We start from the raw sequence: 19,652 nt of genomic DNA, 5'->3' as shown, positions 1-19,652 counted from the left end.
AAGTGTATGTAAACTTCTGACTTCAACTGTAACCATTTATTTTGTCTTCAGAACCAACTAATTATTTATTGGGCACTAGGCAAACAAAACATGGCCAGATGTGTGGGTGGGGTATAATACACACAGAGATACAAAAGCCATTACATGCCCCCGAGTTCTGCAACAGTCCCCTGAGCAGGCTCATCTCAGCACCCCCAGTTCATAGAACATAAAGTGTGACAGTATAATTGATGACAGGACAATCCTATCTGAACCGAATCTGCTACTAAGCCCCAAGTTCTTTAAGTCTTCAAAAAAAGTGATTTTAGGCGAGGGTAATGGGGTATGTATGTTTACATGTATGTTTACGTGTGTGTGTGCACGTGTGTGCGTCTACTCTTCTGGCTTGAGCCTGAGCCAAGTTCAACAATACCATCACTGCATCGACTTAGCACATCAACCATTCAAACGGGTAAACACAGAAACAGAGAGCAAAAGAGGAAAAACTGTCTGAGGCTCCTTCCGTGAGATCTGAAGATGGGACATTGTGTACCATTGTGCTCAGGCATCGAGGCAGACAGGAAGGCAAATTTCTTGACAGGGCCACTAGCTGCCTGCTAGGGTATATGTTTTAAATCGGATGTAGCTGAAATTGGACACGCATGATCACAAAACTGGGGAGAGCGGGATATTCACAGGGGCACCATTCAGGGTGATGGCCGACCCTGGGCAATGACAGGGTTCCTCCTGTACTTTTCATTTCATGGTCTGATTCAAACATGTCTGGTGATTTTGGACTCCAATTATTATTATTTTTTTTAACACCTTTATTTAATATTTATTTAATTAAAAAAATATATTTTACCTTTATTTAACTAGGCAAGTCAGTTCAGAACACATTCTTATTTTCAATGACGGCCTAGGAATGGTGGGTTAACTGCCTTGTTCAGGGGCAGAACAACAGATTTTTATCTTGTCAGCACAGGGATTCAATCTTGCAACCTTCACGGTTAACTCGTCTAACGCTCTAACCACCTGCCTCTCATTGCACTCCACGAAGGAGACTGCTTGTTACACGATTGCAGTAAGCCAAGGTAAGTTGCTAGCTAGCATTAAACTTATCTTATAAAAAAAAATCAATCATAATAACTAGTTATAACTACACATGACTTATGATATTACTAGTTTATCTAGCGTGTCCTGCGTTGCATATAATCAATGCAGTGCGCATTCGCGAAAAAGGATTGTCGTTGCTCCAACGCAAAACAAAATCAATACACAGAAGTATATATTTTTTAAACCTGCATATTTAGCTAAAAGAAATCCAGGTTAGCAGGCAATATTAACCAGGTGAAAGTGTGTCACTTCTCTTGCGTTCATTGCACGCAGAGTCATGGTATATGCAACAGTTTGGGCCGCCTGGGTCATTGCGAACCAATTTGCCAGAAGTTTACGTAATTATGAAATAACATTGAAGGTTGTGCAATGTAACAGGAATATTTAGACTGATGGACGCCACCCGTTAGATACAATACGGAACAGTTCTGTATTTCACTGAAAGAATAAACGTCTTGTTTTCGAGATGATAGCTTCCGGATCGACCATATTAATGACCCATGGCTCGCATTTCTGTGTGTTATTATGTTATAATTAAGTCTGATTTGATAGAGCAGTCTGACTGAGCGATGGTAGGCACCAGCAGGCTCATAAGCATTCATTCAAACAGCAATTCGTGCATTTTGCCAGCAGCTCTGCTGTTTATGACTTCAAGCCTATCAACTCCCGAGATTAGGCTGGTGTAACGATGTGATGTGAAATGGCTAGCTAGTTAGCGGGGTGCGCGCTAATAGCGGTTCATAAGTCACTCGCTCTGAGATTTGCAGTAGTTGTTCCCCTTGCTCTGCATGGGTAACGCTGCTTCGAAGGTGGCTGTTGTCATTGTGTTCCTGGTTCGAGCCCAGGTAGGAGCGAGGAGAGGGACGGAAGCTATACTGTTACACTGGCAATAATAAAGTGCCTATAAGAACATCCAATAATCAAAGGTATATGAAATACAAGTGGTAGAGAGAGAAATAGTCCTATAATTCCTACAATAACTACAACCTAAAACTTCTTACCTGGGAATATTGAAGACTCATGTTAAAAGGAACCGCCAGCTTTCATATGTTCTCATGTTCTGAGCAAGGAACTTAAACGTTAGCTTTCTAACATGGCACATACTGCACTTTTACTTTCTTCAACACTTTGTTTTTGCATTATTTAAACCAAATTGAACATGTTTCATTATTTATTTGAGGCTAAATTGATTTTATTGATGTATTATATTAAGTTAAAATAACTGTTCATTCAGTATTGTTGTAATTGTCATTATTTCAAATACATTTTAAAAACCGGCAGATAATCGGTATCGGCGTTGAAAAATCATAATCGGTTGACCTCTAATACATAGACACACACACATATACATTTTACTTAGGGCACGCAGTGGGGCAAAGAAGTATTTAGTCAGCCACCAATTGTGCAAGTTCTCCCACTTACAAATATGAGAGGCCTGTAATTTTCACCTTAGGTACACTTCAACTATGACAGACAAAATGAGAGAAAAAATCCAGAAATCACATTGTAGGATTTTTAATGAATTTTCACACACTGTTGCTGGTATTTTGGCCCATTCCTCCATGCAGATCTCCTCTAGAGCAGTGATGTTTTGGGGCTGTTGCTGGGCAACACGGACTTTCAACTCCCTCCAAAGATTTTCTATAGGGTTGAGATCTGGAGACTAGCTCGGCCACTCCAGGACCTTGAAATGCTTCTTACGAAGCCACTCCTTCGTTGACCGGGCGGTGTGTTTGGGATCATTGTCATGCTGAAAGACCCAGCCACGTTTCATCTTCAATGCCCTTGCTGATGGAAGGTTTTCACTCAAAATCTCATGATACATGGCCCCATTCATTCTTTCCTTTACACGGATCAGTCGTCCTGGTCCCTTTGCAGAAAAACAGCCCCAAAGCATGATGTTTCCACCCCCATGCTTCACAGTAGGTATGGTGTTCTTTGGATGCAACTCAGCATTCTTTGTCCTCCAAACACGACGAGTTGAGTTTTTACCAAAAAGTTATATTTTGGTTTCATCTGACCATATCACATTCTCCCAATCTTCTTCTGGATCATCCAAATGCTCTCTAGCAAACTTCAGACGGGCCTGGACATGTACTGGCTTAAGCAGGGGGACACGTCTGGCACTGCAGGATTTGAGTACCTGGCGGCAGAGTGTGTTACTGATGGTAGGCTTTGTTACTTTGGTCCCAGCTCTCTGCAGGTCATTCACTGGGTTTGTGTGGTTCTGGGATTTTTGCTCACCGTTCTTGTGATCATTTTGACCCCACGGGGTGAGATCTTGCGTGGAGCCCCAGATTGAGGGAGATTATCAGTGGTCTTGTATGTCTTCCATCTCCTAATAATTGCTCCCACAGTTGATTTCTTCAAACCAAGCTGCTTACCTATTGCAGATTCAGTCTTCCCAGCCTGGTGCAGGTCTACAATTTTGTTTCTGGTGTCCTTTGACAGCTCTTTGGTCTTGGCCATAGTGGAGTTTGGAGTGTGACTGTTTGAGGTTGTGGACAGGTGTCTTTTATACTGACAACAAGTTCAAACAGGTGCCATTAATACAGGTAACGAGTGGAGGACAGAGGAGCCTCTTAAAGAAGAAGTTACAGGTCTGTGAGAGCCAGAAATCTTTGCTTGTTTGTAGGTGATCAAATACTTGTTTTCCACCATAATTTGCAAATAAATTCATTAAAAATCCTACAATGTGATTTTCTGGATTTGTTTTTCTCATTTTGTCTGTCATAGTTGAAGTGTACCTATGATGAAAATTACAGGCCTCTCATCTTTTTAAGTGGGAGAACTTGCACAATTGGTGGCTGACTAAATACTTTTTTGCCCCACTGTATGTACATACAGGTTTTGGCACAGATCCAAATACAAGGCATAAGGGCAAGGTGCTTTTGAAGAGTCAGCAGTGGGTGTTTTGACGACGAAGGGGTTGCATAATCTGCTTTTGTGGACCAAGGAGGAGACAAGGCCTTTCGTGAAGTGTGTGTGTATCAGTATCTTCGTGTCGAGCACCTTCTCACCTCTGAGCCGGTGGCTTCCAAGATGGTGGGATGAGCGCTCTCAGGGGCCCAGGAGATGCACTCCACCACGTGTTCGTGCTCCCGCAGCTCGGCCTTGCACTCTTTGGACGCCACCACCCACACACGCACAGTCTGGTCATTGGAGCAGCTGGCGATCAGGGTGCCATCCTGATTGGGCCGGACCATCCTCACCCACTCCCTGTGGCCCGTGAACGTCTTCACACAGTAACTGACGGGTGGGAAGAGGGGAGAAGGGTTAAAGATGGTTGCTTGCTTTGCAGAAGCATAGGGAATTTTTCAAAGAACATTTAGGCTCATGGTGAGCACTGACTGCTATTATGCAGTGTACTTACCCAGTGGCTACCTCCCACATTTTAATGGTTTTGTCCCTAGAGGCAGATACTATATGATCTCCATTGGGCATGATGGCTACGGATGAAACATTGTGATCGTGTCCTGGAAAACAAAAGACAATACAATGAGACCTTTACTGGGCGGCAGGTAGCTGAGCCAGTAACCAAAAGGTTACTGGTTCGAATTGTCAAGCAGAAAAGGTAGAACAATTCTGCCCTTGAGCAACCCCCAACAACAAATGCTCACCCAGGCACCTATGACGTCAATTTAAGGCAGCCCCCGCACCTCTGATTAAATATGGAAGACAAGTCTCGGTTTAACGCATTCAGTTGTGCCACTGACTAGGTGTCCCCTTTCCCTTGGTGACTGAAATATCTATTGGTGAAATGTTCAAGTACTGTACTTCAGACAGTGGCAGTACGAAGTTGGGCTAAAAGCATTAGCCAGCAATTCCTGCCAAAACCTTTCCATTTCTGAATGCCACCCACTTTGACAAGAAGTCCTTAACCATCCCCTTGATAAAGTCCCCGGAACTAAACATGCCATAAAATAGGTTTTGTCCAAATGAGCCAATTAACATGTGTAGTGAGACAGCCAATTACACCCAGGGTGTCTTTGTTCCTGGAGAAGAGGCAGCTAATTACCTAGTCACCAGGGCAGCCATTTTTAATCTGCTAAAAAGATACAGAAATGATAAGTAGGTTCTAAAAGGCAAGCTTAAAATATGAGAAGTGTGCGTGTATGTGTTGGGGAGCACAGTACTGGCTGTTATAATAATGGGTGGTGAAAGCCTCACAAAAGAGCTGCTATCTGGTGCTGAGTGAAGAGGATAATTAAACTGACTGTCCAAAATCTCTCCTAATCTTCACTACCAAATCAGCCAGCCTGGTGGGAGGGGGAGGGATGCATGGAAGGAGGGGAAGAGGATGAGAGAAGGAGAGGGAGAGGAAGATGGGGAGAGAAAAAGGTGTTGATGAGAAAGGGTGAGGAAAGAGGGGAAATTGATTACGGAGAAGGGAAATTGGTTAAGGAGAATGGAAGGAGAAGGAAAATTAGAGGATGAAAGGAACTCAAGGAGAATGAAAGGATGAAAATATGAGGGGATGGGAGGATGACAGGAAAGATGGCGCAGTGTAACTGGCAGGCGCAGAGAGAGAGATGGAGACAAAGAGAAGAGGTCCCCGAGCTCTCGTTTCTTCACAGTGTGAACACAGCCTGTCTGTTTTGGGGCAACATGCCAGCTCTAACTGACACGGTGTAAATTACACCCAAAACGGATTGGAGAGAGACTGCTAATATCTCACACGCGCACACACACACTGAAAACCTTTACAAGTCAAACATGGATTAAAAAATTACTGAGTCCTCGTCAAGAGCTTATTTTCAGCTTATTTACATTAAGCATTCATATTCATTCATGTAGTATACTTCTCAGTCCGGGCAATTTGAGACATTTTGGCGGAGATTTTAAGGGGCATATGATGTCAAACATTAAGTTTTGATATGTTTTAGGAGCTCTCGACAGTTCCAATGGAATAGGAAAGCCACTCCAGTGGTGTCCTCCTGTTTCAGTGGGGCCTGAAGGCACACGTAAGATATGCCGCTTCAATTTATGCAGCAATTAGGATTTAAAAGAGGGGAGGGGGCAGTGACACTGCCTAAGGACTGGTACATTTAGAGTGCTGATATGAGAAATAGCACCTTGTCTTGAGGGTGTACGTGTGTGTGTGTGAATACAAAAAGGCTTCTCATATTCTGCCCTCCAAATCTTAATATTAAACGGTGCAAATGACTGAATTCCTGAGAGAGACGGAGAGATGGTGAGAGAACAAGTCCCCACCGCCTATACGAGTTAGATTGGGTAGGATATTAAGAAGTGTGGAATGGCTGGCATTAACATTAAAGCCTGTGTGACAGATCATTTGGTTGTTGTGTGAAGCTCTTTTGTTTCACTGGGTTTTCTGTGAATTGGAACAGATTGCCATGAACTTCAGTGAGGATGAGCCATAGCATACGTGACAATGAACAGCATCAGTAGCACCTGTGTCCCAACGCACCATCCAAACACATTGGGAATTGCTCATCCATGCTTTGCCTGAACCAAACAGACATACCTCACCATCCCTGGTCCTCCTCATAGTCGAAGACATATAATATCCTCCAACCAGTCCCACCCATCCTCTCCTGTCCCCTCACCATGCATGGTTCTGATGCACTCAAAGCCCTGGAAGTCCCACAGCTTGATGGTCATGTCTGCAGAGCAGGAAGCCAGCAGCTTGCCAGTCTGGTCAAAGGAGATGTCCTGGACAGAGTCAGTGTGGCCCTTCAGCGTCCGCTCAAAGTCTCCTGTCTCATAGTCCCACACCTGGTGAGGAGAGAAAACACTATTTCAGCTTCTGTCTAAACATGTCACACATGAAAATGAGAACACACCTCAGATGAGAGAGAAGATCACACATGAACACACAATTCTAAACTTCAGCTGCTGATCACACATGAACACAAACACCTGAACAGAAATGCACACCTTAGCTGCTCTCAAAAATAAATAAAAATCTCCACAGAGACCAAATACCACGGTCTAGTCTAGCCTGCACCCTGTGACACTGCCTCCAGGCTGAAAATGGCAGAGAGAGATGGGGATAGCAGATCATATTGATGTCATATCACAGGAGCCCCAACACACCCTGGGTGGGGTGCCAGACAAACTCTAGGCATTAGCTATCACAGTTCACTGTCTGAGATTCGTCTCCAGAGCTCCAAATAGCACAGAATCATGAACCTACAAGCCAGACGGTGTCTCAACATGCAAACACAGACCCCATTTTTTATTTATTTTTATTTATTTGACCTTTATTTAACTAGGCAAGTCAGTTAAGAACAAATTCTTGTTTTCAATGACGGCCTAGGAACAGTGGGTTAACTGCCAGGGGCAGAATGACAGATTTGTACCTTGTCAGCTCGGGGATTTGAACTTGCAACCTTCCGGTTACTAGTCCAACGCTCTAACCACTAGGCTACCCTGCCGCCCCATACATATTAAAATGTTCAAAATCTTCCTTGTCTGATTAAATGACTGTTTCTAGAAGACTACATTAGTCTGTGAAGCGTGTCAATTCAAATATCCTCATATTGGGAGAGTCAGAAGGAAATAATCCAAAAGTAAGACTATGGTGGTTGAATAAATATGAGTGTCTATACTGACAGTGGGATTTAAGTCTTAAATAAAAAGTTCAAAAACACTAGTTTGGTTGCATCTCAAGCATAATGGCTATCACATTACCCTGTTTCCAGGCAGACGGGCACTGTGGGGATAAGCTTTTCCTCCACCGCTGAGCAAGCAGGGTGGTGGGGGCTGGTTTTTGGCAGACAGTGACAGAAGCCCCCTCCTTCTGCCTCATTTGGGCTTTCTCCACTGCCAACTCCTCTCCCCTCCTGTTTCAAGTCTAGTGTACCACAGAATCCACCCAGTATAGCGTGGTCTTAAGTCTGCCAGTACCACCAATACCATCACTTGGTCTGCTGAGCTTGTACTACCTATGCAAGAGGCGGGGTAGTGAAACATGGTGGTGCAATTCCAGCTTTTATGACATTTTCGTCTGCAGACCCATGTAGAATATTAGCTCAGAAAAGTGCAGTCTAGATGCACTGCAAAAGGTCATTAGGTAATAAGGTCAGAGAAAGCTAACCTGAAAATTAACTGTGCTTATGTACTGACAACAGCATGAGATTAATTTAGTGTTTATGTTAGCCACTCGTAACAATGTGGCTCTAAGAGCGAGAGACAAATTGATTAAGTATTTCCATTGACCAACTGAAGATAACCTATATTCAATTTAAAGAAAAACCAAAATACCAAGGCAGTAATTAATATAGGCCCACTTGTGAGAGAAAGACACTATAAAATAGTCACTAAAATAATGGGGTCCAGTATATGCTAAAGGCATATGTCGTTCTTGCCATAAAAGCAGTAGTTCACCTCAAGCTGTTCAGTCTAGTTTTGTGTGACAGGATTTCTTATCACGATGCAGAGAAAGGGAGGTGGGGGGAAGCGAGAGCGAGAGAAAGCGAAGGGAGAAACCGAGAGCAAGAGAGAGTGAAATAGAGAAGGCTCACTGCTCACAAAACCTGCTGATTTAAATACTGCCAAGGCGGCGAGCTCAAGGCTGGTAACAAGTAAAAAAAAGGATTGTATAGATTTGCTACGTTAGCAGAAGGGAGGGCAGTGGACAAGGGAAGAGAGGGAGTAAGAGAGGGAAGGAGTGAGAGGAAGCAGTTTGTCCGCAGAGCACCAAAGCCCCGTGACAATTACTCCCTGCATACTAAACAAAGAGGAGGGAAAAAAAGAGACTAGTTTGACTGCAGGCAAACTAACACAGCCATAGCGGAATGTCAAAGAGAGAATGTCAGAGAAAGAGAGAAAGAGAGAATGTCAGAGTGTGCAGAGCTCTTATGTTCAGCTCCCCAGTATAAGATTTAACAGCAAGGTTTGGAGGGAAAGTTGGGGACAGAGTGAGGCGAGACAGGCCAGGAAAGAAGAGGCGGCATAAGAAGGGAGGGGGCAGGTTGTGAGATTTGGGGCCTGATTGGGCCTGCTCCGGGTTGGATGGATAGTGGTCGAGGCGGAGGGGCCAGCACTCAAGCGGAAGATAAGGGGGAGGGGGGGTGCTGGGAATGAAGAGGGGTAGCTGGGAGGAGGTGGTGGCGAAGAAGGTGGTGCCAGAGGAGGCCCCTTGTGGTAGTGTAGTCAAATAGAGAATGAAGGGTAGCATGGCAAAACAGAGAACAGGAGTCTGATTCCACATGAATAAAATATAAAGCACAAATATTTATACGGAACAGAGGAACTGGGGCATGAAGGTATCTGGCTGTGGTAGAGCAGCAGACCAATCCTGGATGGCTGTAAAAATAGCAATGGCGGACGAATCAGGGTGAATGAATGAATAACAAGGAAGCAGAGCTTATCGCTTTGGGGATGCAGCTAAAAGCAAAACACAGTGTGCTTTTATGAGCATCTGTCCTTTGTTATTGTGAAAACAATATCTAAAGAAATCCACACACTCACAGAGTATATTATACAGCATAAGCAACTCCAATGCAAGTCGATGGAGAATGAGGCCTGCTACAGCATTCTCCCTCTTTCTCTCCCTCTCTCACAAGCACGTGTCCAAAGAGTATAGTACAATACAGAAACAGCTGTGATTAACAAACGACAATGAGTGGAATCATATATTTGGCATATTTAAGCAATAAAGCCTGAGGGGTGTGGTATATGGCAAATATACCACGGCTAAGGGTGTTCTTATGCATGACGCATCGACCATTGCCGTTGTAAATTTGCCATATACCACAAACCCCCAATGTGCCTAATTGGTATTATAAACTGGTTATCAACGTAAAAAAAAACATTTTGTTATACGGTCTGATATACCATGGCTGTCAGCCAATCAGCATTCAGAGCGCGAACCACCCAGTTTATAATTGGTCGTAGAACAGGTCTAATAACAATACTATATGCTTTAGAACAATTTAATTCTGAAATGTATTTCAAAATGCATATGTTGAAGTCATTTTCTCAAAATGCCAAATTAAAATATCAATGTGGCCTCATTACACACTTGTACTATGCCTTATTGGTTACAGTTATACATACACAGTCAACACGCATACAAGTCAAGTAGATGAAGTAAGTTGGGAAGTTGTATGGGGTGGGTTGCTGGCATCCCCTATTATGATGATCACGTTGTTTGTACATTGTTTCACTGTTTAGGCAGTCTTCAGGGACCTTGGCAACCAACCTGGAGAAAAACTTAGAAAGAGTAAAGACTGTTGTTGTTTATGATGATTATTATATTCTACTGACCTTTATTGTGGCATCCTCGGAGGCGGACACCATGACGCTGAAGACTGGGTGGAAGATGACGCGTGTGACAGGGGAGCGGTGGCCGCTCAGTGCGTACTTCTCCGGCGGGCGAGGGATCCACTCTTTGGGGTCACGCTTCTGGGCTATAGGCCCACCTAGGGTGATCTCCTCCTTGGCCTCGTTCAGCTTCGACTCCAGCTCCATCACCTGGGGGGGGGGGGTCAGACATGGCGACAGACATGGCGACTCAGTTACCATCACGGTAAGATATGTGGTATTACATTACTACAGAAGGAAACTGGCTGTTTTCATCAGTTGGGAAATGTACCACTTACAATGTAAAGCACTTTGGAATAGAGTACAGTGTATACTTTGTACTACGCAAGTACAAATGGCTAATATAAGCTTGCTGATACATGGAAATCTCTGCAGGCAGCTTCAGTGTACTGCTAAGCAACCACATGAGAGCCAGCCATGTCAAACGATCTCCTCATATCATAAGGGCATTTGGTTAAAACATTAAATTCCTTGAACTGTAACCTTTTTAATATGCCGTGTATGGTGAATTTATGATCAGATGATGTTCCACCGCAGTCATGGGCCGAGACTAGCAGACAGAATCCCCACCAGCATCCCTGAAACAAACCTTCTTTTGTAATCTGATGACTGAGGTCCATTTCTTTTCCAAAAGGCCGGCATACTTCTTATCCAATTCTTCATTCTGGTTGGGGATGAAAAGAAAGAAAGGAGCTAGGAAAAGAACGCTGCATGCACAGACACACAATCTCAGCACGGAGCTTAGCTTAGGCCTAATCAGTGGGCCCTATGGTCTGCCTAGGGGGCAGCGGAGGTTGCATGCAGTCTGTGGGTACAGTAATAAGGAGTGTGTGTGTGTGTATACACCGTAATAAGGAATGGGATTTACACCCCTACAGCCAAACAGTGGTCGCACCATAGAGGGTCAGACTTGAGTCTAATTGTAAACACACATACACAAGGAGACATACTTACGGACACACACACACACTTCTTAATCCCCCTCACACAGGCTAATCTCCTGCAGACAAGGGCTTACGCCCTCACAGTCTGCTGGGGATGGACATTAACTTCCTGGAGCCTGGCAGAGAGCGGCTTCCACCTGGAGGAAAGGCTAGCAACAGGGGTATGGCGGCCATTTTACTAAAGGGCGAGGGAGGGACTTCTTGTGCATTTTTACAGGCTGCTCGGGTAAGGACTAAGACAAACTTAAGTGAAATCTGTTATGGGTAGTAACAAAGATCAAGACGAGCAATTCACTTAGAAATGAGCCTACATGTTCTATTCAAGGAAGGCAGAAAGGGACAAAGAAAAGTGGTTGGTGTGTGTGTGGCATATGAAGCCCCTAGCTCTTGATCGTGTTGTGGGTGCCAATGAGCCAGGGGGATGTTGAGTTACCTGCAGCTGAGCCCCACACCTGCCTCTACAACATGCTAATCAGGCAGAGTCAAACTGAGCAGGGTTACACACACCAGGTGGGTTCTCATCCATCCTCCCACAGAAGTTACAGTCTAGACAACAGCACTCCCCAAGACACATGAAGGTGGAAGCAGTCAGACAGTGTGGTACACACAACTGCTGCAGACACCATTTCTGCGGTCTGAAATATGTGTGAGGAGCTCAACTGGCTATGTGGCTTATAAACACTAAAAAAGGGAAAGGGATGGAGTGTTTGCTGAGAAGAGTTGGTACTCAAGGTCGACCGATGAATCGGAATGGCCGATTTCAAGTGTTCATAATCGGAAATCGGTATTTTGGGGCGCCGATTTGCCGATTCTTTTATTTTTTTATACCTTTATTTAACTAGGCAAGTCAGTTAAGAACACATTCTTATTTTCAATGACGGCCTAGGAATGGTGGGTTAACTTCTTGCGTCGAGCAATCCCGGATCCGGGATCCTATTTATAGCCTCAAGCTCATTAGCATAACGCAACGTTAACTATTCATGAAAATCGCAAATGAAATTAAATAAATATATTTGCTCTCAAGCTTAGACTTTTGGTAACAACACTGTCATCTCAGATTTTCAAAATATGCTTTTCAACCATAGCTAAACAAGCATTTGTGTAAGAGTATTGATAGCTAGCATAGCTATAAGCCTAGAATTCAGCCAGCAACATTTTCACAAAAACAAGAAAATAATTCAAATAAAATCATTTCCCTTTGAAGAACTTCAGATGTTTTCAACGAGGAGACTCTCAGTTGGATAGCAAATGTTCAGTTTTTCAAAAAATATTTGTGTAGGACAAATCGCTCCGTTTTGTTCACGTTTCGCTATGAAAAAAACCTGTATCCAGTTATAGCCTCAAGCTCATTAGCATAACGTAACGTTAACTATTTATGAAAATCGCAAATGAAATGAAATGAATGTGCTAGCTCTCAAGCTTAGCCTTTTCTAAACAACACTGTCATCTCAGATTTTCAAAATATGTTTTTGAACCATAGCAAAACAAGCATTTGTGTAAGAGTATTGATAGCTACCGTAGCATTTAGCGGGCAACATTTGCACAAAAACCAGAAAAGGGTTTCAAATAAAATCATTTACCTTTGAAGAACTTCGGATGTTTTCAATGAGGAAACTCTCAGTTACATAGCAAATGTTCAGTTTTTCCTGAAAGATTCTTTGTGTAGGAGAAATCGCTCCGTTTTGTACATCACGTTTGGTTACAAAAAAAAGAAAGAAAATTCAGTCATCAAAACGGCGAACTGTTTTCCAAATTAACTCCATAATATTGACTGAAACACGGCAAATGCTGTTTAGAATCAATCCTCAAGGTGTTTTTCACATATCTCTTCATTGATATATCGTTCATGGATGTCTACTTTCTCCTCTGAATTGCTTGGAAAAAGACGTGCAGTTGAAGATGACGCACCAATTTCGACGGAGGACACCGGGCGGACACCTGGCAAATGTAGTCTCTTATGGTCAATCTTCCAATGATATGCCTACAAATACGTCACAATGCTGCAGACACCTTGGGGAAACGATAGATCGGGCAGGCTCATTCCTTGCGCATTCACAGCCATATAAGGAGACAATGAAAAAAACAGAGCCTCAAAAATCCTGCTCATTTCCTGTTTGAAGTTTCATCTTGGTTTCGCCTGTAGCATCAGTTCTGGGGCACTCACAGACAATTTTGGAAACGTCAGAGTGTTCTCTTTCCAAAGCTGTCAATTATATGCATAGTCGAGCATCTTTTTAGTGACAAAATATTGTGCTTAAAACGGGCACGTTTTTTTTATCCAATAATGAAATAGCGCCCCCATAGATGTAAGAGGTTAACTGCCTCGTTCAGGGACAAAACGACAGATTTTCACCTTGTCAGCTCGGGAGATTCAATCTTGCAACCTTACAGTTAACAAGTCCAACGGAATAACGACCTGCCTCCCTCTCGTTGCACTCCACAAGGAGACTGCCTGTTATGCGAATGCAGTAGGCCAAGGTAAGTTGCTGGCTAGCATTAAACTTATCTTATAAAAAACAATCAATCATAATCACTACTTAACTTATTGGATATCGGGGGCGCTATTTTAATTTTTGGATGAAAAACGTTCCCGTTTTAAACAAGATATTTTGTTATGAAAAGATGCTCGACTATGCTTATAATTGATAGCTTTGGAAAGAAAACACTGACGTTTCCAAAACTGCAAAGATATTGTCTGTGAGTGCCACAGAACTGATGTTACAGGCGAAACCCAGATAAAAATCCAATCAGGAAGTGACGCATTTTTTTAAACCGCCTCATGCCAATGACTCCTTATATGGCTGTGAAGGAGCTCGGAGTCAGCTTACGTTTTCCCCAAGGTGTCTGCAGCATTGTGACGTCTTTTTAGGCATTTCCATTGGAGAATGGCTGTAAGAGACCATATAGGGCGAGTGGACGCATGGTGTCTCCCGGAGAAAACCTTGCGTAAAATACTGAGGTAGCCATTTTTCCAATCGTTTCTTATGAGAAACCAACTGCCTCTACGGATATATTATCGAATACATATGTTAAAAACACCGTGAGGATGGATCCTAAACAACGTTTGCCGTGTTTCTGTCGATATTATGGAGCAAATTTTGAAAATTGTTTGCCGTTAAAGTTGAAGTATTTTTGGTTGATTTCTCAGCCAAGCAGGATGAACAAACGTGACGTTTTTCGCCTACAAAAATATTATTTTTTGGAAAAAAGGAACATTTGCTATCTAACTGGGAGTCTCCTGAGTGAAAGCATTTGAAGTTCTTCAAAGATAGATTATTTAATTTGGTTGCTTTTCTTATTATTGGGAAAATGTTGCCTGCTGCCAGCACAGCCTAGCATAGCATTATGCCATGCTAAACTTACACAAATGCTTGTCTAGCATTGGCTGTAACGCATATTTTGAAAATCTGAGATGGCAGTGTTGTTAACAAAAGGCTAAGCTTGTGTTTGAATATATTTATTTCATTTCATTTGCGATTTTCATGAATAGGAAACGTTGCGTTATGGTAATGCGCTTGAGGCTATGATTACGCTCCCGGATACGGGATTGCTCGTCGCTAGAGGTTAACTACACATGGTTGATGAAATTACTAGATATTATCTAGCGAGTTGCATATAATCTGACTGAGCATACAAGCATACGAGTATCTGACTGTGCTGTGGTAGGCAGAAGCAGGCGCGTAAACATTCATTCAAACAGCACTTTCGTGCATTTGCCAGCAGCTCTTCTTTGTGCATCAAGCATTGCGCTGTTTATGACTTCAAGCCTATCAATTCCCGAGATGAGGCTGGTGTAACCGAGGTGAAATGGCTAGCTAGTTAGCGCGCGCTAACTAACTAGAGGGACGGAAGCTCTACTGTTACACTGGCAATACTAAAGTACCTATAAGAACATCCATAGTCAAAGGTTAATGAAATACAAATGGTAGAGAGAAATAGTCCTATAATTCCTATAATAACGACAACCTAAAACTTCTTACCTGGGAATATTGAAGACTCGTGTTAAAAGGAACCACCAGGAACCATATGTTCTCATGTTCCGTGCAAGGAACTGAAACGTTAGCTTTCTTACATAGCACATATTGCACTTTTACTTTCTTCTCCAACACTTTGTTTTTGCATTATTTAAACCAAATTGAACATGTTTCATTATTTACTTGAGGCTAAATTGATTTTATTGATGTATTATATTAAGTTAAAATAACTGTTCATTCAGTATTGTTGTAATTGTCAAGCCAAGTCAACAAATAGGTCACTGACCATCTCGAATCACACCGTACCTTCTCCGCTGTGCAATCTGGTTTCCGAGCCGGTCACAGGTGCACCTCAGCCACGCTCAAGGTACTAAACGATATCATAACCGCCATCGATAAAAGACAGTACTGTGCAGCTGTCTTCATCAACCTTGCCAAGGCTTTCGACTCTGTCAATCACCATATTCTTATCGGCAGACTCAATAGCCTCTGTTTTTCTGATGACTGCCTTGCCTGGTTCACCAACTACTTTGCAGACAGAGTGCAGTGTGTCAAATCGGAGGGCATGCTGTCCGGTCCTCTGCCAGTCTCTATGGGGGTGCCACAGGGTTCAATTCTCGGGCCGACTCTTTTCTCTGTATATATCAATGATGTTGCTCTTGCTGCGGGCGATTCCCTGATCCACCTCTACGCAGACGACACCATTCTATATACTTCCGGCCCGTCCTTGGACACTGTGCTATCTAATCTCCAAACGAGCTTCAATGCCATACAACTCTCCTTCCGTGGCCTCAAACTGCTCTTTAACGCTAGTAAAACCAAATGCATGCTTTTCAACCGTTCGCTGCATGCACCCACACGCACGCCTGACTAGCATCACCACCCTGGATGGTTCCGACCTTGAATATGTGGACATCTATAAGTACCTAGGTGTCTGGCAAGACTGTAAACTCTCCTTCCAGACTCATATCAAACATCTCCAATCTAAAATCAAATCTAGAGTCGGCTTTCTATTCCGCAACAAAGCCTCCTTCACTCACGCCATCAAACTTACTATCCTACCGATCCTCGACTTCGGCGACGTCATCTACAAAATTGCTTCTAACACTCTACTCAGCAAACTGGATGCAGTTTATCACAGTGCCATCCGTTTTGTCACTAAAGCACCTTATACCACCCACCACTGCGACTTGTATGCTCTAGTCGGCTGGCCCTCGCTACATATTCGTCGCCAGACCCACTGGCTCCAGGTCATCTACATGTCCATGCTAGGTAAAGCTCCGCCTTATCTCAGTTCACTGGTCACGATGGCAACACCCACCCGTAGCACGCGCTCCAGCAGGTGTATCTCACCGCCTTTCGTTCCAGTTCTCTGCTGCCTGTGACTGGAACGAATTGCAAAAATCGCTGAAGTTGGAGACTCATCTCCCTCACCAACTTCAAACATCTGCTATCTGAGCAGCTAACCGATCGCTGCAGCTGTACATAGTCTATCGGTAAATAGCCCACCCATTTTTACCTACCTCATCCCCATACTGTTTTTATTTATTTACTTTTCTGCTCTTTTGCACACCAGTATCTCTACCTGTACATGACCATCTGATCATTTATCACTCCAGTGTTAATCTGCAAAATTGTAATTATTCGCCTACCTCCTCATGCCTTTTGCACACAATGTATATAGACTCCCTTTTTTTCTACTATGTTATTGACTTGTTAATTGTTTACTCCATGTGTAACTCTGTTGTGTGTTTATACTGCTATGCTTTATCTTGGCCAGGTCGCAGTTGCAAATGAGAACTTGTTCTCAACTAGCCTACCTGGTTAAATAAAGGTGGAAAAAAAATCTATATTTTCTTTTTTACAAATAAATAAATAAAAATCGGCCGATTAAATCGGTATCAGCTTTTTTGGTCCTCCAATAATCTGTATCGGCATTGAAAAATCATAATCGGTCGACCTCTAGTTGGTACATATTTCCATTGTCTCCTCATGTGGTGTTACTAATGGGAGAGGATGGAAGAGCCATGAGGGGGAGAGGTGAAGGGATAGGGGTAGCACAACACTTAACTTCTCTGGTGATTCAGTACAGTTCTATAGCAGGTCACTGGCATCAGTTCAGCTATCAAACAAACCATCAACAATTCAGATTGACAGCCGAGCCACTCTTTCAATGGGGGAGAAACAAAAGAGAAAATGTGGAAGTGAGGAGTACTGCTATAGGCACAGAGGGGAGGTGTGCGTTCTGAAGCTGAACTGCTGCTCCTAGGCAGAAATAGCTCTGATGGAAAATCAGAGGTGTCCAAGAGTACAGTTGCTGCCTCGCTCAGTGTTTGGAGCGATAAAATGGGAGGAGAGGTTCACAGGATGGAGGGATGAAAGGAGTTGTGGCATTGTGTACGTGAAGAGACGAAGAGCGGTAGAGAGGGAGGAGAGAAAAATCTGATTTGCCATCTGCCAAGACCCTCTGCCGACAGCTTAACACACACAGTCAGTCAGTGACCCACACACACACCTAATCACTGTGGTCTGCCAGTCTAATCAGCAGGGTGTGTGCGGGCAGTGCCAGACGAGAGGTGTGGCATGCTGTTTCGTATACTACAACACCACTCTGCTCACCTACATACCGCATTACATTATTTTAGGGGGTCTTAAAAGAAACCCAAGACAAAGGCTGTGTAAATGTAGCATTAGGGGAAATGCCTCCATTCTCCATTGGTATAACCTACTCATTTAACAGGTAATAAATAAACTACATTAAGGCAATGGAAGGCTGGAATTGCCAGCATCATTAGGGCAAGTTTTTAACACAGTCCTGCCAAGGTGTGCCTGTATGTGTGGTGTCAAATGTGTCAGGGAGCTTCTCTGTCCATAGCAATATATTATTCAGGCTATTTCCACTAACTAGGGAGGATGAAGGACTGAACCCCTCTCTGCTAGCTACCTGCCATTACATTAGCTCTGATAGAGATAAGTAAGGAAGACAGGTTATCTTCGGCTTCTGTTCCACTACCTGACTGCAGCTTCTCCCTCGTGTGTGTGTGTGTGTGTTACAGACAACCTAATAATGACTCTAGATTCCCTTAACTGGGCTCAATTGGCTTCAGTCAGACTTGTGCCTGCGTCAATTAAAAGGGGGAATAAAGTGGAAATTAAAAGTGGTATTGTTTGGGTAAATAGGCTTGATTTATAGTGAGCGTGTATTATTGTGTGCGTTTGTGTGTAATGTTCCATCGTTACTCACCACGTCTAATTCTGCCTCCTTCTTGAAAGTTGAATATGCCTCTTCATATCCATTTGAACGAAGGTAATCAGCTATCGCTCGATTTCTGAAATAGGACAAAAGAAACCAATTAGTTATCTTATTAAAAGCAGTTGAGATTAGAGTTTCTCTTGTTAAGAAGATGAGACATTTATCTTTAAAATGGAGAAAAAGCTTGAGTCGGGGATTTGACGACAGGTAAAACAAAGAAAGAAAATAAGTGTGTCTGAGTAACAAGTAAATTGCATTGGTCTTTTGCTTGACATGTGTTAAATAGAAAAATAACACGCACGGCCACACGCTCACAGACCAATTTGACACAGATAGATAGCACATGTGTCTGCTGTCGATAATGAGCTCTTGTTGCTCTGGGCAGATAATGGAGGAATCACTCCCCACAGAGTAGAGAAAATGAAAACTAGACTACTGTACACCACAGAAACACCCGCAGACAGACACGCACACGCTCTCCTGACACACAGCTTTTCTACAAAATCCTTCACATGAAGACCAGACATGAGCCAAGTGAAAGCCGAGCTAGAGGTATGAGATGAGATGTTGCGATAGACATGACAATAGACCAGGCAGACAGAAGCAAACACAGTAAAATGACTGCCTGCCTCTTCCTCTCTTTGTTCAGGTTTTGGACAATAGACACACGCTCAGAGGGACAAGCACACACACGCTTAACTGAGCTGTAGATCAACCCTAGGACTACAACTCAGGCTAAATTAACCCACCATGGGCTAGGTTATTTCAGTGGCAAAAGTCATTCAGCTGAAACGGTTGTCTAAACCAGGGTTTCCGTTAGGAAAATGTAGCGCAGGACATTTGACCAGTAACATTTTAATTTAACGGACCCATATCTATCAGTTAATACCCTCTGTAGTGACTTGCGGACGGAGGCTGAGCAGTTGCTTACCAGGCAGTGACGCAAACAGTGCTCTCGATGGTGTGGCTGTAGAACTTTGAGGATCCGAGTACCCAGTGCCAAATCATTTCAGTCCCCTGAAGGGGAAATAGGCTTTGTCGTGCCCTCTTCACAACTGTCTTGGTGTGCTTAGACCATGATAGTTTGTTGGT

General features: G+C 43.4%; 1 protein-coding gene across 1 annotated transcript in view; it reads right to left on the bottom strand.

Annotated features, from left to right (window-relative positions):
- Positions 1-19,652, bottom strand: part of LOC135552874 (lissencephaly-1 homolog A-like) — a 69,746-nt gene that overhangs the window by 9,469 nt on the left and 40,625 nt on the right. Inside the window, exons 3-8 of the mRNA XM_064984796.1 lie at positions 18,552-18,636; positions 10,979-11,053; positions 10,333-10,539; positions 6,666-6,834; positions 4,469-4,571; positions 4,116-4,344 (exon numbers count right to left, since the gene is read on the bottom strand). Of these exons, the coding sequence (XP_064840868.1) occupies positions 4,116-4,344; positions 4,469-4,571; positions 6,666-6,834; positions 10,333-10,539; positions 10,979-11,053; positions 18,552-18,636 (868 nt within the window). The remainder of the gene's footprint in view (positions 1-4,115; positions 4,345-4,468; positions 4,572-6,665; positions 6,835-10,332; positions 10,540-10,978; positions 11,054-18,551; positions 18,637-19,652) is intronic.

This window comes from Oncorhynchus masou, chromosome 13 (genome assembly GCF_036934945.1).
Source record: "Oncorhynchus masou masou isolate Uvic2021 chromosome 13, UVic_Omas_1.1, whole genome shotgun sequence".
Lineage (NCBI taxonomy): Eukaryota > Metazoa > Chordata > Actinopteri > Salmoniformes > Salmonidae > Oncorhynchus > Oncorhynchus masou.
The sequence above is the reverse complement of the archived record's forward strand: the minus strand, read 5'-3'. Positions and strand labels throughout refer to the sequence as shown.